The sequence below is a fragment of the Pseudopodoces humilis genome, chromosome 5, assembly GCF_049639895.1.
Source record: "Pseudopodoces humilis isolate 2021_Gansu_Grassland_sample_001 chromosome 5, ASM4963989v1, whole genome shotgun sequence".
Taxonomy (NCBI): Eukaryota; Metazoa; Chordata; class Aves; order Passeriformes; family Paridae; genus Pseudopodoces; species Pseudopodoces humilis.
This window is the reverse complement of record NC_142204.1, coordinates 59520687-59547623: the sequence shown is the minus strand read 5'-3', so window position 1 is coordinate 59547623 and position 26937 is coordinate 59520687. Positions and strand designations below refer to the sequence as shown.

Here is a 26937-nt window from a genome sequence, read left to right as displayed (position 1 = left end):
AAGGCCCTCTGCTGAACTGACAAGGAAAAGGTACACACAGGGACCTGGTGTAGTGCCAGCAGATATTTTTGAATGACCATCTTTTATTGTTGCTGTGCAAAAGTTCATATTTGACTCTGTGAAGAAAAAAGGGCTGGATTTTTAAAAAACATCAGCTCAATAAGGATGGTCATAATACATTTTTTAATATTGTTTTATGTTAAAATATATTTGCAAGTTCAATAACGAGGTTTTGGTTTGAAGTAAAGGTCGGTTTTTTGACTGTATTTCAGCCAAAACTTGTTTTTCAAGGTCATGCAAACATTAAGCATACTATATACCAGAGTGAGGTTTATAACAGGCTTTCTTGGAACTGTAAGAAAATCCATTTGAATTTTTGTGATAATTATTGCTTTTGGGCACCTTACTGCAGTGAAAATTAATTTGTATTAAAAATCCCTCATGCCTCATAGTCTCATGCACAAAGTAAAAGGATGTGTGTATTGTTATATTTGTGAATTCTCATTGTATTTCCTAAATAAGATGATGTTGTTTGGGATATAAAACAGTACTGCAGAGACAGTCAAGACAGTTCTTGCAGAATTATGATACAGGAGAAGGGCAAGTCTGGTGCTTGGCTTTCTTGTCTTTCTCTTAGCCAGCAGCTAGGAAGAATGTGTCTTTAACATTTTTATAAGTTGCCTCATTCAGGAAGGTTGACTTGATTTTTTTTTTCTTTTGATTAAACCCACAGGAGGATTTACATTTCAGAAATCATATTGATATCTTAATAATAAAAATGCAACTGTGTGCCACAGTAGTTGTAAGAGTTTATAACACTATGATTTGTTTGATGAATTTAGCAGACCTTTGCTGATGGCTTGGTTTCTTCTTTGCAAGCTGCAGACTGCAGTGATCTTGAAAGAGCCATTCTATTCTATTCTATTCTGTTGAATAACTGTTGCATACTTTGTTGCTTCTGAAAGCTGAGCATACTACATGCACCCAGCTCTCTGCGCATCCCTTTGTTTTCCCTTAATCTCCCTACAGGCTGCTTCCTGGCACTCTATTTCCAGAAGCCAAAGCCATTCACCAACCCCCTCAGTCCATGACAGGGATTTTGTGACTCTGATTCATAGACTGTATGCTTCTTATTTCTCTTTTGTTGCCATGGGATATAAGTGCATACTTTTTTCCACCATTAATCTGAATACAAACCTTCTATAAGCTTGAATTCCTCAAGCAACATGAAAGAAGCTTCTGGAAAAATGAGTTGAAGTGGAGCAGTTCCCTGGTACTACCCAGAATTTGGAAGTGTGATGGTTTTCTGGTAGACCAATTCACTTGGTTATTGGGATGGAGGAGAGAATAACAGAAAAAAAATTCAAATGCTGTTGTTTACTTTCCCCCCACCTCCATTTTTGGCAGTAACTTGGAAATGTCTGTGGGCTTGGGTGGAGGGGAGCAACTTTTGAAAGAGAAAAAATACTTCTGTTTTCGCAGTAAGTAAAAAACAAAAGGTCTGGTCAAGTCTTCCTCTTAATTGTATTTCATTATTGTAGGATGTGTATCAGAGCTTTTATTCTGTCACCCATTTACAGAATAAAGGCCAGATAACTGCTCTAAAAAGCTGCTCCTTTATCCTGTTTTTTTCTGGGGAACCCAGCAGTGAATCCTGGTGCCCTAGTCTCAAAGTAGCGGATGTTGACCAAAACCAGTATTTTATTATTGAAATGTTTTATTAAAGAGCTGTTAGAAATACATTATTCCATCTGACAGTAATCATTTCAAGCATTCTCAGTATCAGTCATACTGCAGACTGTTTTTTTATCCTGCTGGTTTTTGCCAAGAATTATGTTGCTTTGTGCATATGCTTAGGTTGCACTCTGGTTAGGTAGTCCACACCATGCATTATCATATTAATAATAAACCTGAAAAGAACCTGTTGCAAAGAAAATGTGCTTCTTGAATCAGACAGAGAAGCCTGAAAAAGACCTGCTTTGTAATACATTTTCTACTCCTGCAGCAGTATGTTCCCTAGATGTCCTCGGTTAAGTCAAAGCAGTGGGATCTTAAATGTGTTAACAACATTTTCTATGTTTGTATTACTCAGGCTGTGAAATTTGAGCCATATCATGACAGCGCATTAGCCAGATTTTTGCTGAAACGTGGTTTGAGAGTAAGTACTTCAAAATACAGGCAACTTATGCTGAAGTTGCTGGCATTATTAAAACCCTTTGTGAAGAAATGAATGCTAATTTTTAGTGTTTTTCTTTACCTGTAGAACAAAAGAATTGGTCACTTCTTGTTTTGGTTCTTAAGAAGTGAAATTGCCCAGTCCATGCACTACCAGCAGAGGTTTGCAGTCATCCTTGAAGCCTACCTTAGGGGCTGTGGAAAAGCAATGCTGCATGATTTCATGAAGCAGGTTCAAGTAATTGAATTGCTGCATAAAGTCACAATGGAGATTAAATCAGTTTCTGCAGAAAAGTATGATGTTACTTCTCAAGGTATTTGCTAACAGGCATTTCTTTGTTGTTAATATTGTTTTTTTTTCTTATGGTGTGAAAAACTAGGCAGCAAATTGTACTGTTCATTAAGAAAATCTGTAGATAAATTGCTGTCAAAGGGCATAATTTTTACTTTCTTTAAAGTGTGAGTGTAAGTTAATAATGATTGAACCAGTAATAGATTTGTTTGCTCATTTCACCCCAAAAGGGGAAGAATATCAATCTTCTAGACACCCAGTACTTTCCCAAGCTTTGGCTTATCTTCTTCAACCTCATGCCATGCCAACTGGAAAACAGATAAGTTCTTGTACATTAACTGAATGCCAGTGCTAAAGAAAGACACAAACATCAACTGGAAATTAAAAGTGACACTTGCCAAGAAATATAACCTTCCTGTAAACTTTCACTAGAAGATTTTTGGCAGGAAGATCAGGGAGGAGTCCAGTGCAGCCTCTGCTATGCCACAGAAGTAACTAGTGGATCAGGGGTGAATATACAGGGCACATCTTTGAGGAGTCCCGTGAGACAGATGTGGTATTGTTATTTCAATATTTGTTGGAAGCCACAGTAGGGTTATGCAATGCCTCTTTACCTCTGAGTTTTGCCTGCCTTTTCCCTCCCCATCTCCCCCCCAACTTTCTTAAAAGTTGTTTATCCTCATTCCTGTTGCTTGCTTGGTGTTGGGCGTAAGTGCAAGAAGACATATGACAGTATTAAAATTTTAAAAGCCGTAGAAAGACTATGTCTCCCTGCATGTTCAGTCTGATATGCTCCAGGCCAGGAAGTCCTTGGATTGGAAAGCTTTTCCAGTCTGGCTGTGCAGAAGTGACTGTGGTGGTGTTTCAAAAGGGATTTGAAGGAAATATGAATTTATTCAATATATAGTGTAAAATCTGTTACGTTACCACATAGTGTGAGTTAAGGGACTTATTAAAGCCCCATATAAAACACTGTTTCTAAGCAACTTCCTAAATTTTTTCTTAAAATATTCTATACTCTAAATGTATTTAGTCAGAATCACATTATTTTGGAAAGAAACTATACCACCTTGCAGATGTACATGTCTGTAAGAGCAGTGGATTCCATAATACATTATCTTTGAAGGATATGTGGGAAAAGAAGAAAAGCTTCAAGGGAAAGCAATCATATTAACACCCACCAGATTTTGAAGTTAAAGAATCTTTGGATGTAATGTACAGCAGAAACTGAAAGATGACTTATATAATTGACATTTTCACTGAATAAGGCTTCCTGAAACTGTGGAATGTCCTAATGAGGCTATATCTAATGTAATTTATTCTCAAATTATTGAAGACATATTTTTTTCTACAGGCACCCTCTACTTCTTTTATTTTTAAAAGCGTATATCCTAAAGTTTATTCTGTAGGTTATTGCTTCTTTTTCGTCCCAACATTTCTATGTTCATCATTGTTCTTATTTTCAGTCTGAATGTTTTGTCCTGTTTCATTTAATTCTGTGATGCAGTCTCATCTGATTCTTGTATATATGTTTCTCCAGTGTAGATTCCTTCCTACTAGGTCCATACTATTCCAGTAGCAAATATGTTGTCAAACTATTTCTTTCACTTTTCACTGTAATCTCTTTGCTTATATTTGAAGATAGCAAGGAATAATAATTAAATAAATTCTTAAGATCATAATATTACATCTTGCATGGGATGATCTGCTTTCATCACCCTCTGACCTAGATGATTTGTCTCCCAGGAATGTGTCTATGCAGCTGTTCCATCACTTAAAATGCATAGCACTTTGTTCTTAAGCCAGATCAACTTGGAAATTGTTTTAGGAAGTGCCTTTAATTGTGTCTTAAAATCAACTATTACTAATCTTTTGTAGCTTCAGTTGGTTTGCTTACAGTTTTCAAATTACATTACTTTATATTTCAATACTCATCCTCTGCTGAGTAGCTACAGTTTCTTTTAGGACAGTGTTCAGGTCTTTGCTCTGATACAGGGTAATAGCCAGTGTATTGATTATGCTGCTGACACTCACTAGCTGAGGTGAGAAAAATACATCATGCATTGTATAATCTATACTGTACAACTATATGAGTTGAAGTTTCAGAAGCTTGAGGTTTTATTAATTCAAAGTTTGTGTTTAGTTATGAACATTAAAATTCTTGTTCATATCAATATGCAGCAAATTTTTTTTCTTACAGGAATGTGAGATTAAAAAGGCAGAAGTATGAGCCCAGCTCTAGGAGGATAGGAAATTTAGTAGTTTGTCTTGTTATGGTTACAGAGTAATTGATTCCAGGAATTCAAAAACCACGAGTCTGTCTGCATTTCTTGTCAGTTATGAGGGAAAATACTTTTTGGTGTGTTCTACTGTGTTTTGTTTTTTAAATGAAAGCTGACATTTTAGTGTAAACTCTTACTGTGCAGTGTTTCTAATACTGCAGAGAAGGTATATGACTTCTGAGGTTTTTGAAAACTTTACCTTTAGGTATCTAAAACAGCCCTGACCATTGATAGTGCAGGTTAAAGAGTTTTCCTCCATTCCTTGGGTCAGGAGATGCAGGAGGGAAACAATTTAAAATGGCAGCTAAAGTGAGCTTTTTAGCCAAAGTATAATGCTCAACAAGTTTGATTACCTATAACCTGTTTGCCTTCCAATGTTTGATTTCATTGTGTTTTCTTTCTTGTAGTTATTGCACAGCTGAGACAAAAGCTTGAAAAATTACAGGGCAGCAAACTTCCAGAAAGTTTTAGAGTTCCATATGATCCTGGGCTAAGAGCAGGAGCACTAGTGGTAAGTATATTCTGACTTTCTACAAATCATTTTAAAAAAAATATTATTTGCAAGTATGTGTCACTTTGTAAAAAGTTTTGCTAATGTGTCAAAATGTCTTATTTCTCTGTGGATACAATGACATTGCACCGACTCTGTAGGGTTTTGTTCCCAGAGCTATTATTATTTTTCTAAATGTAATGACATGCCACCATGTGCTAAAAAAAAATTCAACAACCCATGAAATTCTAATCATTAAATGGCAATTATACTTTTTCCATTAGTTGAATACAAGATTTAACCAGGTAGCTGACTTTATTTTTTTTTTTTTAGTTAAATAACTGTATTAAAGTTTTATCTGATTCAGGGGCTTTGGGATATTCAGTTCCCATTCTTCCAGTTATTTTCACTGTCTTACCCTGATTCATATCTGTCACTAAGGTTTGGGTGCACACTTTCATCATACTGACAAAAATGTCCACCTCAGCTGTTTCTGATATTTCAATATCTCTGTGTTGGTTATGTTAGAAAATACATTATGATTTTGTTAGAAATACACTAAGAAACACTTGGGGTTTTCTATGTTGTGGCCTTCAGTTTTGTGGTGAGATTGCAATTGTGTATGTTGACTTAGAGTTAAAAAAAGATTCATAGGTCAGCAGGTATGTAGTGAGAGGAAATTGGATCATGCATCTGAAATGCAATGTGAGGCCTGGGTAAAGAAGCACAGTCAAGATCCTTGGACTCACTTGATGCGCAGCAAGGACCCTACAAGGAAAGAACCCCTTAATTTTCTCCTAGCTAAAGACAGACAAACAATCCAATTTAAGGAATTGCCAAAGCATTGCAATGCTCAAGCATTGTCTAGATATGGCCATGTTTCTGTTAAATAAACCTGTGCCTTGGGAGATAGGCTATAAGCTGTCTTCAAGCTGAGAGAATTAAACACCTCTCAGGTGAGCCTGGCTGAAGCACTGTCAGCCCAGAAGCCAATTCAGACATTTCTTATTCAGAAATAAGTTGTGGCTTCTTGAATACTATATTCTTGTTTGTATTTTGTATATTCTCCTATGTAATTTTTTTTATGTACAGAAATCATCAACAGTTTGACAGAAAGTAGTTTTTACAATAAAAGATTTCTCTGAATTTTTTAGTTTTCCTTCACTTAGGAAGTATTCAGTCCTAACAGGACCTTACTAGATGAACTAAACAATAGATTTACAAAGGAAGGTAGCTATGTCCAAAAATTGGTGGGTTAGCTTTTCTTTTTCCAAACTGTATTAATAAAAATGTTTGGTAAAACAAATTAAGCTTTCATGTTCATTCTAAAAGATACTATTTGTCTCTAATCTTCAAAACCTAAAATTTTACAAGTCTAAACAAAATATTAGAAGCAAAATCAGAGTTTCTAGTAAGTCCAAATATTAAAAAACTTCTTTCCCTTTTGAAAATAAGGATGGTAAAAACCATTTTGTTTTAAACTACAGGCTCAGAATTTCAGTTGATGAAACATGAATATACTAAAGTACTCCTGTATCATGAATTCTGCTGCTCTCAAACACTGATTTTTGTGTGTGTGTGTGTTTGTTTGTTTATTTTAAATTTTACATGGCTTTATTGTACATAGTAATGTTCAACAATGAATCAGGAATTCCAGAATAGAAAGTAAGACGTACTACAGTTGTATTAGCCAAAATAACTGGAGAAAACATTTGAAATATTTCAGTTTCAGTATTAAATTTACCAGTATTGAAAATGTAATGAAACTAAATAGGGAGTCTATTTTCTTATCTTATGAATGATTACATTGAATTAGTTTCAAAAATGCCATTTCCCCCATGAATCTGAACAATTTACTAAGGGAATTGAATCAAGCAATCTGAAATGTAGTTGCTAGAAGTCAGAAGGGTGATGATGTGGTATATTGCATTGGACAATGATTATGTTCTGGTTTAGTAGAGCACCTGTCAAAGTGCCTTTGTGAAGATCTGTATTTTCCAGTTTTGTCAGAATCTCTATTCTTGTTTTAAATCTGTCTGAAGAAGATTTACAAGCTAAATCCAGTTTTGGAGAGTCAAGATACACTTTTTCCTTTATCATGGACAGTGGTTAAAAGTTGTGCAGGAGCAAGGAGGCTTTGTGTGGCAACTGAACTCTGTCCTTTACTTGTGCTCTCAGTAAATTGCTTGTGGTATAGCTGAGTGGAAGTTAGTAAACTATTCTGTAGCTGCTGTTAAAAAGGTTTCTTGGGTTGATGTTGGCATACAATGGCTAGCAAGCAATTAATGTGTCTTTCACAGATAGAAAAATGTAAAGTAATGGCGTCTAAGAAGAAGCCCCTCTGGCTTGAATTTAAATGTGCAGATCCAACAGCTCTGTCAAATGAAACCATAGGCATCATCTTCAAACATGGAGATGACCTCCGTCAGGACATGCTAATTTTACAGGTATGATAGCTAAAGCTTAAAAAGAATAACATCAATATTTTAAAATATTTTTAAATTGTTTTACTTTTCCAGTGTGTATACCTTGTCTTCAATGTTCATGTGAAATCTGAGGTTGTGTTTTGTATTTAAAACTGTATGGCAAGGCTGACTTCAAAACTGGATCATCTTTGTCGTACTACATTATTTTATGTTACTGTGTGTTATGGATTAACCTTGGTGGGATGGGAAAAGAGGAAAGGAAGAGTAAGAGCAAGAAAACTTGTGAGATGAGCTAAAGGTGGTTTAATAAACAAAGGAGAAGTGGAAGAACAAAGGAAGAAAACAAAGCAAGTGGTGCTAAGGCAGTCACCACATGCCGTGGGTGGACCAGGTCCCAGCCAGTCCCTGCACAGAAGATGGTTAACCTCCATAATTCCTTCCTCCCTGTTTTATTGCTGAGCATGACACTATTCAGCATGGCATATTTCTTTGGTTGGTTCAGGTCGTCTGCCTGGTTGTGTCCCCTCCCAGTCTCTCATGCACCCCAATCTAGTCACAGTGAGGCTGGGTGAGAAACAGGCAGCCTTGGCTCTCAGCAGTTCAGCTGGGACACTGGGACATCACTGTGTTCCCAGCACTGCTTTGGTCACCCTCTAAACCTCAGCATAGTACAAGCTGCTCTGAAGAAAAGGAGCTTCATCCCAATCAGACACAGTGCATACTGTTACCCTGGCTTTTCCTGCCATATGCCATACATATTTCACATTGTGTTGCTCTAGAGACAGAACTTTATTTAGTGCAAGATGTTTCTCTAATGAAGTGTTTTTATCATTTATTTATGCAATGGGTGAAGTTAACAAATGAAAGATCAGTAGCTAGAATTACTCTAGTTTCACATAACTGGTTTGTTGGGGCTTTTGGTGGTATTAATGGGGAATAGTGGGCATGCTTGCTAACATGTTCAATCTCACCTTATGTAGAAATCATACTATATATTTATTAGTATTTTATAGAAGAGTAGAGATTTCCTGGTTGCAGAACAGATGAAGATATGTAAACCCTGCTTCTATAACTGATTATCTTGAATGGCTTCACACTTTCTGTATTTATCTCTTAATCAAACAGCAAAGTAAGTTTAGCCCCATCTTAGAAGTCTGGGCAGTGTTATTTGTATGAGTAACCTGTAATGTTCAAATAATTTGAAATAACTTAGCATATGCATTTGTTTTTACCAGATTCTTCGAATTATGGAATCCATTTGGGAAGCAGAATCCTTGGACCTCTGTTTGTTGCCATATGGTTGCATTTCTACAGGGAACAAAATAGGTACATGATCACACTTACTGTGATTAGAAATTCAAAATACCATATTTACAGATGTGTATGGCAGAACTACTCTAATATGTGCTGTAGTCCTGAGGTAAACAGCACTGTATTACACCTTCTGTGAGCAGCCTTCAGTTGCATCTTGGCAGTGGTTTCTGCCCTTCCTTGTAGCTGTGATTCCTGTGCAAAAGCTTGGCTTGTGCTGCAAGTTTCTCTTTAAGAACATTATTTAGTATGAAACAGCAGTGAAAGCGAGTGACTTATTCAAGACGTATTTTAGTGCATTGATAGGAATAAAATAAAGAGCGAAACATTTATATTTTTTCCTGACCTAAAGCTTCATACCCTATACCACATAGAAACAACAACATTACTTAACAGGATACTCAGGCAATATTTCTCACAGGGCATTGGTTCCTGCAGCAGAGATGATCAATTTTTCAGAACCTGTGAAAGAAATGAAATAAGAAATCCCAATAAGACTCTTTATAGCTCTTTACTATACTTTTGTAATGTACTTCCTCTCTAAAATCCATTGCTACATAAGATTTTTTAACATTCTTTTGATTTCAGGATATCTCAGCAATGCAGGAAACCCAAAATCACTGATAAAATACCTGGTAGCATGACATAAGAGAGTTTATTTTCTCCTAATATAAATGTTGTAAAATTGAATTATATTTATTGATAGAATTTTAATAATAAAGGAAATGGAAAATTGTACCTCAAATGCTAGCTAACTATAAATATAAGGAAAGTTGGGGGGGGTTCTCTCCTTTAGAGGTGTTAAACCAAATTTTAGAGAGCTTTTTAGGATCTGATTTAATTTTGTTTAAAATTATATTAAGACAATGTAATGTGGGAAAAATGAAAAAATGAAGGAAGAATTCTGCCAGTGATTCTAGCATTTTCATACTTGAGTTACACATTTCTGTTATTCTTTCACGAATTCTTAATTGATTCCCCATTCTTCTGTCTCAAGGAAATACTATTTGGTTTTCCTACAGAGATGTAAGAATTTAGCATCCTTTTTGCACCACAGTAGGGGCATAGTTAATCATATTAACACTCATGCTTGGTTTGCTGAGAATACCTGCAGCCTAAATTAGTAATGCCCAATGTAGCATACTTTGATGTAGAGCTTATGCTTGTTTGGAACAGAACCAAAGAGTAGTGGCATGCAAATGTTCCTTCACCGTACTCGCATGTGGTCCTTTTCCAGGCAACTTCTTCCCTCCCTCTTAATACTTCCATGGAACTTGGGCAGTTTCTATGTATTGACACAAGGACAGTACCCCACTCTACACTGAGGACAGGGAAACAGTTGTCTTACATCTGGGGCTGGCATCTCCTCCTGCACAGAGCATTCTCATTCTGTTAAAGACATTGCATCCAGTGCAGTTTGTAATTTTGGAAACATCTGTCCTCTCCACTGCAACTGCCAAGCAGACCTGTGTAGGATGAACTTTTCTCTCTATCACTGGTAAAAGATCATATCCTGCTCTCTCTCCCTTTAACATGTCCATATGGTCCTGGCTCTGTGAGGCAATTATCACTGCTTACTGTGCAGCATCACTGCTGAAAGTAAGAAACTCAACCTGGCTCTTAGAAGAGTCACCTGCCTTGGTACCACAGCATGGTGCATTTCCTGTTGCACTCCCTCCCAGTTGAATGCAGCCCAGCTGAGAACTGCTATCCTTTTTGCGCCTCCTGAGCCAGCTCTGCTCCCCTGCCATCAAGGAGCTGTTGGCCGGTAGAGGGAGATTTGTGAGCACAGGCAGGGCAAGATTTTTTTCAACAGCTGGAATGGGAGCTGGAGCTCATACCCAGGAGAAAAACAGCAGCTTGACAAGCACAGAGCAAAATGCAAAGCTTTTCAATTTGATGGTCTTGGTGATGGATTTTGGAGGTCATATTTCCACAACAGTTTTATGGCAAACATATCCAGGCCACTGTAAAGGCAGGTGTATTGAATACACCTCCAGGGTGTATTCAGCCATGAATTCAGCCATGCAGAGAGGGTAGGAAGAAATTGCTGTGTTGTCACTCTGTTACAGAAAAATTTGCATATAATTCAGTAATTGCAAAAGGGTGGGATTGTGAATAGAAAGAAATTGATCTGTTTCAGAGTCAAATTGAAAACAAATCAGAAACTGCTTTGAATCACTTAGGAGAGAAAGGGGTATTTTTGTTTGTTTGCTTATCTATGAACTGGAGCTGAAGCTCGAAAATACTGTTGAACTTGAACCAGAGAAAGAAAAGAAAATATTTCCAACTACCAAATAAATTCAATTGAAATCTGACTTTATCTCTTACAGACATACCCAGTCTGGACTGCATTTGCTAGTCTTGGCTACAGGGCAGAGTTGTGTTGCAGCCTTTGTTTCTGCATTTCCCTCTAGCTTCCTCTCTGTCGCATGCCATGCTGGCATGAACAGGACAAGGCCTTGTTTCTGCACCATATTGCTGTCATGTGCCAGTTTGCCTTGGCAAGGGTCTGTTTAGGGACAGACCCCATGGCCCTGACAACCAGAGCGTTCCACCAGCAATCCCACTGCTGTACCTCACTGTGCACTGGTATTTCTGAGCTTTCTGTGTATATGCACACTTAAGCTGAAATTGGATTTGCTGCAGGAGGGCCAGCTCTGTTCCTCTGCCACAGCCCTGGCAACACTTGCATCCCTAGACTGCAGCAAAACAAAAGCTTTTTCTCAGCTCCTTGTATTTGTGAAGCTGGAGACAAGCTGGGGAAAATGCGAATTTGGATCAGGACAGGAATACTTCCTCTCCTTGGGAAAAGCCTTATATAGTGGGTCCCCATTCATCATATGATACATCCATTTTAAAAGAGGAGGAGTTTTGATGCCAAGCTCTTTATGAACCCTTGCTGGTTTCAGCTGGGAATTAACAGGAACTATTGCTCCTTGTCAAATAAATTTCTGCTTACAACCTATAAAGGTCTGCAGTTGATTTTTAAACACAGTTAAAAATTTAATTTTGAATATTTTTAATAGGATTTGATAAAAATTTAGTAACTTCTTCTAACCTTTTCCTTATTTTCTTTAGGAATGATCGAAATTGTGAAAGATGCTACAACAATTGCCAAAATTCAACAGAGTACAGTTGGGAACACTGGTGCATTTAAGGATGAAATATTAAACCAGTGGCTCAAGGAAAGATGCATGATTGAAGAGAAGGTAAATTCTTTGAATTTTTAGGTAGGATTTTTAATTGCACCTTACTAATTTAGGAGCATAGAGCCCATATGTTTGTGTTTGTTACTTGAGGGAATTCGAATAATCCATTCATTTTCCCTGCACTTAGCTGTGGATGTCTGTGAATGAGCCTTTAGCATCCAGCTGGCAGCCAAACTCCTGAGAGACAAGATGCTTCTGAAATCACTCCTTTATTAAGGGAAGTCAGAAGTGATACATGAGGAGCAGGTTGAGAGGAAATCTAAGAATACTGAGTGGCAATGTGGTTTTAGAGGATTTAGGTTCAGGTTTGGGTGCTCACAACTCCTTTGGTTGTGTGCATCCACTGACCTACTACAGCTTTCTGCCACAGTTTTTCCTCAGAATGTGTGAGCTGCTCTGTGCTGCTTTTCTGTGCTGAGGGATAGAGCCAGCACAGGGATTGCAGGGCTGTGATCTTGATCTCTGCTGTGCAGTGGTGTATTTTATAAGGCAGTTTTCCTAACTGTTGATAGATATATTTCCACAGAAAGGTACATAACTTTGAAAATTATTGCATTTAGTGCCTAGCATTGAAGCATTTAACATCTCTAAGATTTATCTTTAGTTTCAGGCAGCTGTGGAGAGATTTGTTTATTCTTGTGCTGGATACTGTGTGGCAACCTTTGTACTTGGAATAGGAGACAGGCACAATGACAACATCATGATTACAGAAACAGGTGGGTTATTTTTTTGAGAATTTCATAGATGTGTAGATTGTCTATACTTCACTAGATTTGTTTCATTTTAATAAATAATGCACTTACAAATGAATGAAGAGACACAAACCAGCTCTGTCAGTGGTGCTTACAAGGTCAAGTCCTCCGGTAACATTGAAATGTATTTTCACCCCTGTTGGCCTTCATACAGGCCGGAGACATGTATCATTAATAATGCCATTATTTTCCAAGGAGCAGTTTGACACAAACTAAGTCATTAGAAATGTAAACCAAATTTTTTTTTTACTGTCTACATCTAAGGTCTGAACACCAAAAAAACTTCATAAAGCAGGCAGCTGTTCATCTACCTGATGTGTGGATGTGGTTCTGACAGTGTTCAGTGGAACTGAATTCTATCAGAATTCAGATGTTGCTGGACTGTTTTCACTTCTGAGGAATGTAATTGCACTGTGTACTGTTGTAAAAAATTTTAGGAAATAAGTGTACATGGAGTGGATCTGTTTTCCTACTAAAATCTCTGGGATGGTTGTATCTTCCTGAAGAAACTCACAGGTTTTTTGTACTATAAACTTTCAGAGTTACTTCTGTAGCTGCGCATTTTTCCATCCTTAATTTTACTTACCAATGGAAAGAACCCCAGAACAATCAGTACATGTGGAGGAGTTTTATTTAATCTAAGGAATTCACTTTTATTTTCATGATCCTCTCACTTCATAATTAGTCTCTGATAAGATATGGAAAAAGGTTGGATATTTAATATCGATTATATTAAAGTCAGTTCATCAATTGAAGGCTAGAGAGAAGTACCCTGAAGGCAGAAATTAGCTAGTGGAAGACTACAGTAAAAGTTCAGCAGAAGGCCTTGAGGAAAAAATGACAAAGAAATGCTTTAATTTCAACATTATATATTATATAATGTGGTGTTAGTTCCCACTGGCAGAACATGAGGCACAGGTCAGTAGACAGGGAAACAGAGAAAGAAGTGTTATTTTGTTGTGGTCATGAGCAGGTTTGCCTCAGAATTTTTAACAGGATCTGTCTTGAGCCTCAGGAGCCAGAAGGATCTCAGTCTGAGAGGTCTTCAGAGAGTCATATTTGGTAGGCTGGGGGAACTTGAAAGCTGTCTTAAAATCTGGAACATCTAAGGATGTTCCACCTACAGATCACTGTTAAGTATCAGCTTACATAATTCAATGTTTTATCTTTTTTTATAAATATGCCACTACTACAAATCTGTGTTTTTAAGTAACCATACTCTTGTATCCGTATCCTGGCTGCTAGTGAAAGTAATAAAGTAATGTGGAGAGTAGCAGCACACTTCAGTCCTGTAGGTGTAGTTACCCTTAAAAAGACAGGTTTTCATCACTTTTGTGGCAGCTGATGCTGTTCTACTCTCAAAGCTATCCAAAGGCTGACAATGAAGACTTTGAATACACACAGTAGTTTAGAAATTGCTAATGAAGTTCTGTGACGAGAAAACATGTTGTAGTCAATGACGTTTGCCAAGGAGATGGTTAGTGCCAGAATCCCATGGGTATTTGAAGCCTAACCCTCAAGCCTTTTCCGTGTAGTGACGCTCTGATTATTACGGGGATGAGGCACAAGTTTTCCTTGGTTGACTTTTGAAAAGTTGTGAGTGTATGTTTAGATAATACAGCAATTCTTTTAACAACTGCCAAAGATAAATAAGAAGTAATTTTGCTAAGAGGACAGAATTATGTATTTCCCCAAAAAAAGAAAGAAAATAGTCTTTTCTGCTGAACTTAAGAGTGATCATATATACAGAAAAAAAAACAACAGAGTTAGAAGTACTGTGAATACACGTAACTGTTCTTAGCAGTTTATTGTATTTGTCTAAATGTGACTTCTTATTTTTTTGAAGGTAACCTTTTCCATATTGATTTTGGCCATATTCTTGGGAATTACAAAAGCTTTCTTGGAATTAATAAGGAGAGAGTTCCTTTTGTGCTGACTCCAGATTTTCTGTATGTCATGGGAACTTCAGGAAAGAAGACAAGTCTCCATTTCCATAAATTTCAGGTAAAAGAATAAATATCTAGCTGCAAATCAATTAAGCAATGTTTTTATACCCTCTGAAATGAACATTAGTGCCTTGGTTTTCAAAGATCTAGGCTCCTGGGTATTATCTTAATAAAATGCACTGAATCATAGTACAATTCTGGGATATTTTAGGCCCAACTAAGAGAAAAAAATTATCTGTACAGTTATGGGAACTAGAATTCAAACATTGACAAAGGCACATTGAAAAGCTCATTAGCAGCAGACCAGATAAGCAAGATAATTCTTTCTTTGTTTCTTGTCTTGATTGAAAACACTTTGCAGAGGGCTTTAGTGTTTGTGCAATTAGAAGAAATTCACAGCTCTAAGCAGAACCTCTGTGGAGTATGAGCAGGTGTGAGGCATTCATCAGCTGGCTTTGCCCTCGAGTTCTGGGGCTAGGATTGCTGCATCTGAGTAAAAATCTGTAGTGACTCAAAGCTATCTCAGATGCTGGCTTGTGAAGTGGATGGATAGATATAACTCTGAAATATATGAGTGGTGTTAAAAATCTGTTCTATTGCTTCTATTTGAAATTAAGTGCTTTCAAACCAATTTTGATTATTTGAACTAGTGTAGGACCTGGTCAAAGAAGAAGTTCAGTATGCAATTCCTATGTTTAATGAAATTATATAGAATGTGGTTGGTCAGAAGTACATGTATGTCTGAGATGTTACTATTCCTGTGGTCATCTTTAGAGACTTTGATAAAGTGTCTGATTTAGAAAGCAGGTTCCATATAATATCAAAAGAAAAATTCTTCTGTAGCGTGAGTCAAAACCAAAGCCTAACTTTCATGTTCTGGATTCTTTGTGGGTAAACCAGTCCCAGTATGGAGTCTGGTTTTCTAACCTGAGAACCTAATTAAGGTTCTTCCTGGTGGATGATGACTGTGTCCCTTTGAACATATACAGAGTTGTATAGCAAATCTGTGTCTTATGTGCACACACACATACCCATCTCCCTTGTGATTGTCTGTGATGGGCAATGGGAATTATCCTAAGATGATAGCACCAGGTGGGTCCTCAACGCAGTTACTTCAGCATTTTGTCTCCATTTGTAGCTGCATCTCAGTGCTTTTACTCACTCATCCAAAAATGAGTGTTCACCACCTTCAGGCTGGACACATTCTCCAGGTCTCCCTGCCAGGGATGGGGATCCACTTGGATCCTCTTGCAATTCCCTCCTTATGGCATTCTTGTATTAGTACAAATCACATTGTCCACCAGAGACAATCAAAAGGCAGAGAGTATGTGTGGAGAGGACCCATGCAAAGAACCAACGATCTGGTTGAAGTCCCTGCCCAAACTTCTGAAAATAATTAAAGAACCATGTGCAATCTTTGAACCTTCATTTTTGCCAGGACTGCATTTATCACAGTGGAGGTGTTTTGAAGGGGACTCGTACACCAAAAGATATTAGGGTGGGGTTTGCCATGGGAAGGGAATGCTGAGCCCATGCTCTCAGGGAAGCCTGTGAGCTGTGCTGTGTACAGCAATGATGCTGTTGCTGCAGCTGTAAGTCATGTGCAGGTGTGGGACTGAAACACCAGTCTGCGGTATGTCATTTCAAAAAAGACCTCTGTTCTGGAAGCAGAAAATAGTTGTTAGTTTGAAAGTGTGCTAATGGAGAATTGAGAGGTGTCTGCAAAAGGTAAAGTTGTTTTCATATATATGGATCCAGCTTGTTAGAGTGTCCTTTACTTCAGCAGCCCAAGTACCAAAATCAATCAGAAGTAAGTTTGGTCACAGTCTCTCTTCCACACATCATCCCTCCATTGTGGGGACCTGGGTTTGACTAAATGTAGTGGGCCTAGTGCTGGCTAAAATCACTAGTGCACCGACTGGAATTATTTATTCATTTCCTGCTGTGAGATATGAATTAGGAGGAGGGCAAAGCAGGCTCAAAACTTAAAAGGTATAAAGAAAACTTTATTAACAGAACTAAAAGAATAATAAGAATCAGAATAAAACCTTCAGAACACTTATTCTCCCCTCCCCATTACCTCTTTTCTTTCCCACTGACAGCGTAGAGCTGAAACCTGGGATTTTCAGTCAGTTACAACCTCTACAATAGTCTTTCATCAGTTCTTGCAGGGAGGAGTTTCTGTTGCCATGCCATGGAGACTTCTCCACAAGAAGCAGTTTTCTCGTGGCTTTTTTAATTTCTACTGACAGCAGCCACCCGGAAAATCTGCAATTGTGAAGTCCCTCCCATCTTTTACAGCTGTTTCACAGCTGCATTCATGGGCCATGTCAACTTTTAAGCATGACCTGTTCAAAAGCAAAGAACCTTCATCTATCTCTCAGATCATCTGCATCCCTGGGAACAGATACCTTCTTTCCCTGGAGGGCAAAGGGTCTTCATTACTCTCATCTCTCTGTTCAAGCTTCTCATGGGATCACAGCTACTTCAGCATCTGCTTTGCTTCATTATGGATGCCTCTGCTCATATCTACAGTTTGAACACTCCCTCCCCCCATACATTTTCATGAATTAAAGGGGATATTCTAGTGTATCATAGTCCATCTCCATGGCCTTACCAAAAGAATTCCGGCCCAAGACTAAGGCATCTCCTCATTCTCTTCCCATCTGAGACCTGACTCCTTCTTTACTGACCTTGGTGTCTTCATGTTGTTTCTCTACATGTTGTCCCTCTGTCCTTTTCTCTTACTCATGAGAGGATCGATGCTTTGCAAGTTTCATGTGTGCATTGGAGGAGTTAATATCTCACCCAGGCCTGCGGGCAGTCATACGATCTCTGCCGGGCTGCGGCCGAAGCTGCTTATGATGTTCTTTGGGACCACGCTGGTGTCGTGCCAAGATCTCAGGGGGCCCGGCCAGAACAGTGGCGGCCGCTCTGGCCGCATGGCTGGTCCCTGGCCCTGCTTCCTACAATTTCAGCTGCGGGACGATGGCTTCTCCTCCCTCTGCCCGGCAGCCGCTGGGGCTGTGCGGGCCATGGTGGGGGAGGCCTGGCCAGGCCTGGAGCCGCTCCCGGGGCCCAGCGGACCCCGGCTCGGCCTGGGCCGGCAGCGGGGCAGGGCTTAGTGTCAGCACGGGGCTGCAGCCGTGGCCCGGCCCAGCCTCGGCCGGGGCCCCGCAGCCTCCCGTCCCCGCCCGGCCACCGCTGGGGTCAGGCCCGGCCCCGCCAGGCTGCGCGGGCCGCGGCGGAGCGGGGCCGGCCCGAGCGGTGCCCGGTTACCTCTCCAAGGCCAGAAACAAGAGAGAGATTCCCCGGGCTTTAAAATGTGAATCTCACAGAGGCGGACCTAGGTTCCTAATGGTTTCCTAGGTTGTCCGTTCTCAGCGCTAGCCAGCTATTGGTTTCTGCCGGGCCCAGAGGGAGCTCTTAGCAGCTTCTCTCAGAAAAATCATTTCTGTGGGTGGCTTCTTCTCTCCTCACCAAATATCAATTAACGCATAACCAGCACACTAACTAAACTTTTTCTTACTCTGGTACTAATTTCTGAGCACTGTTACCATCCCACTAATGCAGACAGTTTAGGAATGCTGAAGTTTAGGAGTGATAGCACCAATGTAATTTCCACTTCTACCTTAGCTAGATAAAAGCTGATTAATGTGTTTTTACTGTTGTGAGCTGTGATGGGGATATGAGATCTGGGCATTTTAAGTGACATGATTTTGGCACAGGCAACAATAAACTGACCAAAAAAATGTAAGTTCATGTGTAGTTCTGCTGCAGTAGCTAGTGTTTATAAACCACTATCGAAGTAGTACATTCAAAGTATTTTCTGTCTCAAAGACCTGTAAAAAGAAAGTTAAGATACTTCTATACAAGTAAAAGCGTAACACAGAGTAAGATTTGCATTACATGTTTTGCTATGAAAAATGTATGTTTTCATTACATGACCAGAGTTTAAAAAAACCACCAAAATTGTAGTTTCTCTTTTCAGTTGACTTGTTTTCATCATATTTCCTAATACTGATGGATTCATTTAGTCTGCCTGCTGATTCATTCATGTATTAATGGAAAAGTCTCAGCATTTATCCTTCATTAATTTTTAAGAGCATTTCTCATTTTGTATTTGACTACATTAAAATAGTTCGTACTTCAGAAGTCTCCTTTGTTTTTTACAGTCTTTGTTGTTTTTAATAACTCAATAACCTACTTTAATAAAATTTTTTTTCTTTGTTATCCACTGGACATAGTCCACACAGATGTGTTAGCCAGAGCTCATATTTCAGATGCTGGAGAAGATTAAAATGACAGATAGCTTTGACCAAAGTTCACTGCAGAAGAGTATAGTTTATTATTAGTGTACTTCCGAGTCTGTCAGCGGCCTGGTCACTTTTCTGAACTAGCAATGAAGTTCTTTTCTATTAGTTCTTAATCTAATTTTGTTTCCCTTTTTGTTTGCATTTGTTATGATGGTTTAATGAAAATTAGAGGCCAGAGATTATTAATGATACCACAGAAATTAGAAGGAAGCAATATTTGATGGGCTTTTTTGTCATCACAAAAATGTATTTAAGCATAACTTAACCTGAGAAGACAAGTATTTCCCTGTTCCATCTATGAATTTTTCAGCTGCCCTGGTATTGCCAGATTTCTCTTGCTGTAAGTGTCATATGTGGTAGCATTTCCTTTCCAGCCTTTGGCTGGAGCCCATCAATTTTCTTACTTCTATGCACACACAACTTTCTCACTTCTTACTTGTAGAAACCTTTAAGTAAGCCTCATCTAATATCTTCATGGTCTTTTTTGAGCTTTGTCCACCTACTTATTATTAATTTACCTAAAACTGTCATTTTGTCTTCGATAGTTTGTGCATTAAATTATGAGCTTTTTTTTATTCATTAGATTTAATTTACTTAATTCATTATTTTTTCATCACTCTGCTCACTTGATAATGCATAAATCTGTATTTTCACTGCTAATCCAATTCTTCTGTACTGTTTCTTAACAAAATCTCATGTATTTGATTGCCAAAGGTGACAGAAAGTAGAAGGGTACACAATTCATCACTTTTTTGCATTATACTGCAGCAGGAAGGGATGGCCTATGTAACAACTTGGACACTTCATATTATAAAAATGCCTGGATTTCAGGATAATAATAATTAGGACAGTTTCAGGCTTTCAAAATTATTATTCCTTTTTTTCTTATTGGGCAAAGGGATTTTGTTTTCTCCTCAGCTCCTCTCATTTTGCCTATGGCTTTAGATGAGTTAGCAGCTTCCTCCTTAATCCCACGGTAAACATGTACATATCCTTGACACATACCTATCGCTGGGTTATTTTTGGTTCTTGCTGCCTCTCTCAAAAGCGTAAAAATTCCTTTTCTTGGAAGATACTAATGCAAAACCACATTCAGTTCCTGTCTGAATAAATAACTGTAACAGGCAGATGCAGATTTTTTAAATCTTTTGAATTCCTGGAAGGACTGCCTTTGAGATGCAGTGATACTGGGTTTTTCTTGACTGCATAATTGTTTTCTGTCTCAGACATCCAAAGCAGTGAGATGCATCTTCCATACAGAAATGTAAAACCTTCTTTGATATAACTGTAAAGACCTTTCATCTCTTTCAAGGGTAACAAAACACAGACTAACTCTTGTGACAAGATTTCTCTGTTTGAAGTTGATAGTACATAAGTAAAATTTCTTTTTTATTTTTTCTCCTGCTATAATGGAGAGAAACTATTCCCTATGATAAGGTGATGGTGTTTTCTATTGTAAATTGTGCTTTGACCATTACATTTAATCTTTTTCTGTGCTAGAACTAAACTAACATTTGAGTTCATAAATATGCTCTTATTTCAGGACAGAATTTATTTGGGAACAGAGTAAAAGATTTAAGTTCCCAGGCAATATTAAAAAAAAATAATTGTACAGACAGATCTTCAATATATCATCTTTCTTCCCTAGTATTTTCCTAACCTCTCTAGCTGCGTGTCCTGGTGCTGCTGATATAAAGAGTGATGTTAAGATTATTTTGTTATTATTCGTGCACTTCTTCCTGTTTCAGAGGAAGAAAAAAACATGTATCTTGTAAAAAATACCCTGTGTTCTAGAGGGCTGATGGGATTTGTTGGAAGTTTACATTAAAATATTTGGATTTCCCAGGTATTATTCAAAAAATTAATGTACAGTTGTTGAAAGGTAAAATTGAATATTTATTTGGGTAAAACTTAGCATTGCTTCAGCTGTGGTTTGAATAATAACCTTCTTGGAAATATTTTTCATATTTTTACATTACCACATTGCAGACCTAATTTCTAGTTGATTGATGATTGATGTCTTTGTTGCATTGTTCTTATTTCTGCTAGTGAATGAGTTATAAATTTAATATAAAAATAATAATTACAGTTTATATATTAGTCACTTCGGAGGAAATATTATTTGTAAAGCATTGCATGTTTTTCCAAGCTGCAGAAATGTCATTCTTGTAAAAGTTCTGTTGTTAAGCACAGATTATTTATACATGGAAATGGAAAGGCTATAAAAAACGCCTATGGAATCCAGAATGACAGTACATAGTGATAGAAATCCTCCAGCAAGGCAGAATGCCTGAAGACTAGAGCTGCCAGCTAGCAAAATTCCTTAGAACACCAAGCCTGAAAATCTTCCCTGTTAAATAATCTGTCACCACTGCAAAGTTAATAGACATCTATAGAAAATGAAGAGCAATCCCCTGGAGGTGCTGCTTTGTTCAGTATCACTTGCCAGCCACAGACTTTAAATGGGAACATCCCAACAGGAAAGGAAGGCAGTGAATTATTGCTGTCTCTTTCAACAGCCACAGAAAGGTTATATGGTAGCAAAATTATTTTGAAATTCTGGTGAGGCTATGGTCTTATGCTTTAGTAATTAATGTAGCTGTTAGTTGTATATCCAAACAATTCTTGTTGCCCCAAGCTGTGGAGAATGAAGTTACACTGAGCAGCAGGTGCAGAAATTTATGTTACATTTCGTCTCAGTAGAAAAGCTCTGTTGGGCCTCCTGTCTCTGACATACTCGAGTGATTGAATGGCATTGGTTAATGAGAGTCCAGTGAAATTCCTACACCATCCCCCTCAATTCATCTCCTCAATTAACAAAAAACTCTTCTCTCTCACAGGACGTATGTGTGAAGGCTTATTTAGCTCTCCGGCACCACACAAACCTGCTGATTATCCTGTTCTCCATGATGCTAATGACTGGAATGCCCCAATTAACCAGCAAAGAAGATATTGAATATATCAGGGATGCACTGACAGTAGGGAAAAGTGAAGAAGATGCCAAAAAGCATTTTCTTGATCAGATAGAGGTTTGCAGAGATAAGGGCTGGACGGTGCAGTTTAACTGGTTTTTGCATCTTGTGCTTGGAATAAAACAAGGAGTAGAAAAGCATTCTGCTTAATATTTTATGTAAATTAACTGTGGGTGTGAATAGGAGGTTAGTGAACTTACATGTTATTTATGAATTCTGAATAAATGAGCAGTCAAAATTGCCTTTACTCTTCTGGCAGCTTAAATGGATCTTGTAAAAAGGCAAGGACTTTACTCTGCCCCTCCAGAAGATCTTTCTGGAGATAATTTTTTTTTTTTTAATTTCTAATGACTCTTCAAGTTGCTTGGTTCTTTTAACTATTTGCTTTGCTAATGTGGCTTGGATTTTTTTTTTTTGATTTCTTTAGCAATACTTTCAGATAAATATAAGGAGGAGGTTGAGTAAGATGAGGTTGAGAAGATAACCTACAAACCCCCTATGACCTTACCTTGATTGTTCATAGGGGTCAAGTCCTTCAAAACCAGAAGAATTTATATAAAATCTGTGGTTATAGTGAAATCTCTGTAGACAATCCATACCTGTGTCAGGATGATTTACACACAAGTGTTCTTCATCCACATCCTTCTCTTTTGTCCCTTCCTCAACATTTTGTCCTTTCTGGATTTTTAATATGTTGTCAATAGAGAAGAGTTTTGGCTCTGCCATTGGAGGAAATTGCCTTACTGTTACTGTAATCTCCTGACACAGACAACCAATCTTGAGTGCCAGGAGAACTTCATAGTTACCTGGAAGTTCCTCAAATTTGAACATGAAATTCTGAAGGTTTAATTTTGAAAGATTTTTTACTGTACTTTTTAGTGGGAAACGCCCATATTACAGATTATATTCTTAGTGTAAAGTTATTAAAACTCCACTTGTATAGGAAAAGCTTTGTACAAAAAAACATGGTACTTCCTTATCCCTCAGAGAAAACTCCTTATGTAAGAGTAATTGACATTTTACCAAATATCTGAGATACCCAAAGTTATTTATTCCTTGGTGATATATTTTCAGGATATACCTAGAAGGAATTAAATGTAATCTTTGAAGTTGTGTATATTTTGCTATTTATTTTTAAATTCCTGAAGAAACAATACTATTGAAAAGCTATTTATGAAAGAAGGAAAAAAACCCACCTTATCTTTAATGTCAATATTTAAACTTAAAAGAGGAAAAAATGAGCAGTGTTAAGTAAAATTGTAACTCTACTGTAGATTCCCTGCAAATCAAGTCTACCTATGGTAGGAAAGGAAAAAAACATTAAGCCTGAATTAGTCTTTGACTTGAATTATTATGGTATACTTCTTGCTATTTGATTTTTACCAAAGAGAGAAGATGGCTTACAATATTGCTTTTTTGCACTTGTGCCCATGAAATTTCTTCCTTCATTGTAGCGTTACATGGGCTTTACATTACATATAAATGATTAACTGAATTTTACAATTCTGTTATCATTTGCTTTGATCATTTCACAGAACTGTTAAGACTTTAGCTACTGCTACTACTGAGTGCATTCTTGAAGGATTTTTAATAAATGTACTGTAATTGGTGTCTCAGTTATGAGATGTAGCAAATCTATTCTTGAAATGTAGATGTTTAATTGGTTACTGTGCACAAGTATTTCTGATGTAAATGGTAGACTCCAGTTAAGGAAATCTCTAAGGTTAAAATGTAGACTATTTTGTTATTCTGTTACATTATTATTCTGTGCAAGATAGGCTTTAGATTGCACTAAAATATAAACTAAATGGTGGATATTGTCTGTAAAATACTTTTAGATTTGTATTTTATAGATCTGAAATAAATTGATATGTTCTATTCATTTGATTATTATTCATGCGTAAGCAGCTTAGCCCAAAATACATGGAAATATTTTTTATCCAGTTTCTTAAAGACTACCTAATCTCAGTAAGAAATAATATTCAAAGTCCCACTCAGAGGAATTGGTTTTGTTCCATATTAATTACTCTGTATGATGTCAGATATCTTAAATTTTAATGGTCTATAGTATTAGAATTGCAATTACTATAATTGTAAAATGTGAATAGAATATTGCCACTTTTGAAGAGCACTTTATTCATTCCTGGTTTGTTCTATGAAGAAAAGTCTGAAGATTTTAGTAAGTTCCTAGTTTTAAAAAATAAATAGATCTAGTACTAAATTTAGCATGAGGAAATAAATGCTAGTCACAACTTCAAGGGAAATGGCACTCTTGAAGCAACCTCCATTTGCAGAGATCTGCACCCAGAGGAAAGTAGTTTAGTCCTGCACTAAACTTAGACTGACAGTTTTGATCAGCAGTTTCCAGTGTGCTATACTGAGTTGTGTTTCTTGCAGACACCTGAAACACCTCAGTGCTGAGCAAATTCCCAGACTTTTCATTGCTTTCCTTGCCCATGCAGCCTGTGGTCAGTCTGACTGGGCTCTGCTAGGCTTCCTTCTGTCTTCTGGGCACCCCTGACTCCTGGGAGATCAAAAATAGCTGCCAAATCTCCTCCTTACCTACAGACCAAGCTGTGGGCACCAGCATCTCCTTAGAAATGGCTGCACGATCATGTGGCTGATTATCGGCTGGATTTTGCAGCCCTCTGGAAACTTCTACCCCCCCACTGACCTTGTTTTGTGGCAAGCCCTGACACAAGGAGTAAAAATGCAGAGATGTGGTTTGAGGCAGTCCAGCCTCAGTGGGGAGAGGAGCTGCTTTACAGGTGGACACGAGGACACATCTGCATGTCCCAGACAGAGCACGGCTGTCCCATTCTGCAGTGGCATTCCCAAGGCTGGGAGAGCTGGAGCTTTAGCACAGATGCTACTGCTGGAGCAGGAGCCTGAACCACAATTTCCTTTCAGAATAACTGGTTTTAAAGGGTTATAAACCAGGAAATGTAACGTAGTCACTAACTACTAACCTTTTTCAGATGCTCTAACACAGCATGCAGAAAAAGTAAATTACTAAATTTTTTGTGTAAGTCTCAATTATCATCACAGTTTCCTGTTAGCCTTAAGATTATTTTTTGAAAATTATTTTAAGGGCTACTTTGTCTTTGAGATCTGTTATATTTTCTTGGTAGTTTCATTCACATTGCAACTGCACCTAAGGGTGGAAATTTAAATCTATTCTTAGAGTCAGTGCCTTAGACACAGTTGTGACTTGACATCTGCTTTGGCCCCAGCAAGGTCATTGAGATGTGAGTTAGTGTGTGTGGACACACAGTGAGTGAGTGAGTGTGTCCCCAAGGCTCCATCCTAATTATATTCCAGGACAGGAAGAGAAGTTGAAATGGAGCTCAGATGTACAATGTGATTATATTTAGATCTCATTGAATACACTGGTTGCACTTGTTAAAGTTGCTTAATCTATCATTAGCAGAGTATTGAGATATAACATGTTTAGCAGATTTTTTTCTAAAATGTGATAAATGATACAGAAATACAGATATGAACAAATAACTTTAGAAAAATATCAATGGAAATTATGATTTTTGTATTTTTATTATAAACCTTTCTTCCTACCAGCAGCATTTTGCTAATCCACGAGTCCCAAGGATTATATAGATTTCAGACTCTATGCTAATGATTTTATAATGTAGTTAAAATAAAAAATTATTAAAATCTGGGATACCATCTGCAGGGTCTGGTGGGCTCTTTGAGCATCCCAGCAACACTGAAGTTTCTGAAAAACACATGCTTTCATAAATCTTCTCATTGCAACTTACATAATATGTTAAAAACAACTCCAGAAATAATGAATTCTCCTAGAGAGAGGTCAACAGGGAGAGACTCCTTCTGTGCTAACCCCTCTTGGCTTTTAGAAGCCAGAATTGGCCCAAAAAGGTACTAATACATTTGAAATCTTGTGACATGCTGACAGAAAGTAAGACATGCTGGAGAAAACAGGAAGACGAACTGTTTGCAGTTACACAGTTCATAACAAGGGCTGACCAAAGATACAAATGCCATGGTTATACCCATGTGAGGTGTGCACATCATTATGTCTTTAGAGAAAAGGGGCACTGGTGACCTGTTCTAGTCTGCTGATACAAGGAGACAGGCACAAGGCCATGGCTTCTCCTGGCTTTTTGTGCATCATTGGGTGTCGTATCCAGCAAGAGAGAGGCTGTTGACCTGCCTGTTGATAATAAACAAGTGGGCACTGGACAGGATAAATTCCTTTCTACCCCTGGAATGGGGGTTTTTTGTTTCAGAGGGTGTCCAGCAGCACTTGACCTGGCAAGAGCACTCTGCAGGCTCAGGAAGGCAGGTAGGCAGTGTGTGCCATTTCTCAGGTATTCTCCTGGGGATGCAAAAGAAGAGGTTGTCACTTTGGAAACAGCAGCAGCACTGCCAGGAACATGTGCCAGTTAATTTTAGCTAACAAAAGATGCCTGTGCATGGCAGAAGTGCTGTATCTTGTAAGTGCGAGCACATCCCACACCTGGGTGCAGTCACTCAGTGTTCAGCATTAGGAGTCACCGTGTGCCAATGCTGGTCACACTCTCAAAGCTGTCTTTGGTCTAGTGCCTATCATCAGAGTTTACCACTGATCCATTTATTAAGTGCATGAAGAAAAAAGACACTGTAGATAGCAGCACTTCTTTGTAAGATAAACAATGAATAGATACACAAGAGAAGTCAAATTTCATGTAATGAAGAATACCCAGAAAAGATCCCTTAAAAGAGAAATTGGAAGAAAATAGAAAAGT

The 26937-nt window shown here is 37.9% G+C and overlaps 1 protein-coding gene across 4 annotated transcripts in view; it reads left to right on the top strand.

Annotated features, from left to right (window-relative positions):
• The window catches only part of PIK3CG (phosphatidylinositol-4,5-bisphosphate 3-kinase catalytic subunit gamma), a 54484-nt gene extending 30694 nt beyond the window's left edge, over positions 1-23790 (top strand). For all 4 annotated transcript variants that reach the window (XM_088054753.1, XM_014249091.2, XM_005519175.3 and 1 more), the window contains exons 3-11: positions 2093-2158; positions 2264-2489; positions 5157-5260; positions 7540-7686; positions 8901-8991; positions 12058-12188; positions 12793-12904; positions 14787-14944; positions 22043-23790. In XM_088054753.1, the coding sequence (XP_087910879.1) occupies positions 2093-2158; positions 2264-2489; positions 5157-5260; positions 7540-7686; positions 8901-8991; positions 12058-12188; positions 12793-12904; positions 14787-14944; positions 22043-22324 (1317 nt within the window). In that variant the 3' untranslated portion in view covers positions 22325-23790. The remainder of the gene's footprint in view (positions 1-2092; positions 2159-2263; positions 2490-5156; positions 5261-7539; positions 7687-8900; positions 8992-12057; positions 12189-12792; positions 12905-14786; positions 14945-22042) is intronic.
• Positions 23791-26937: the final 3147 nt, after the last annotated feature.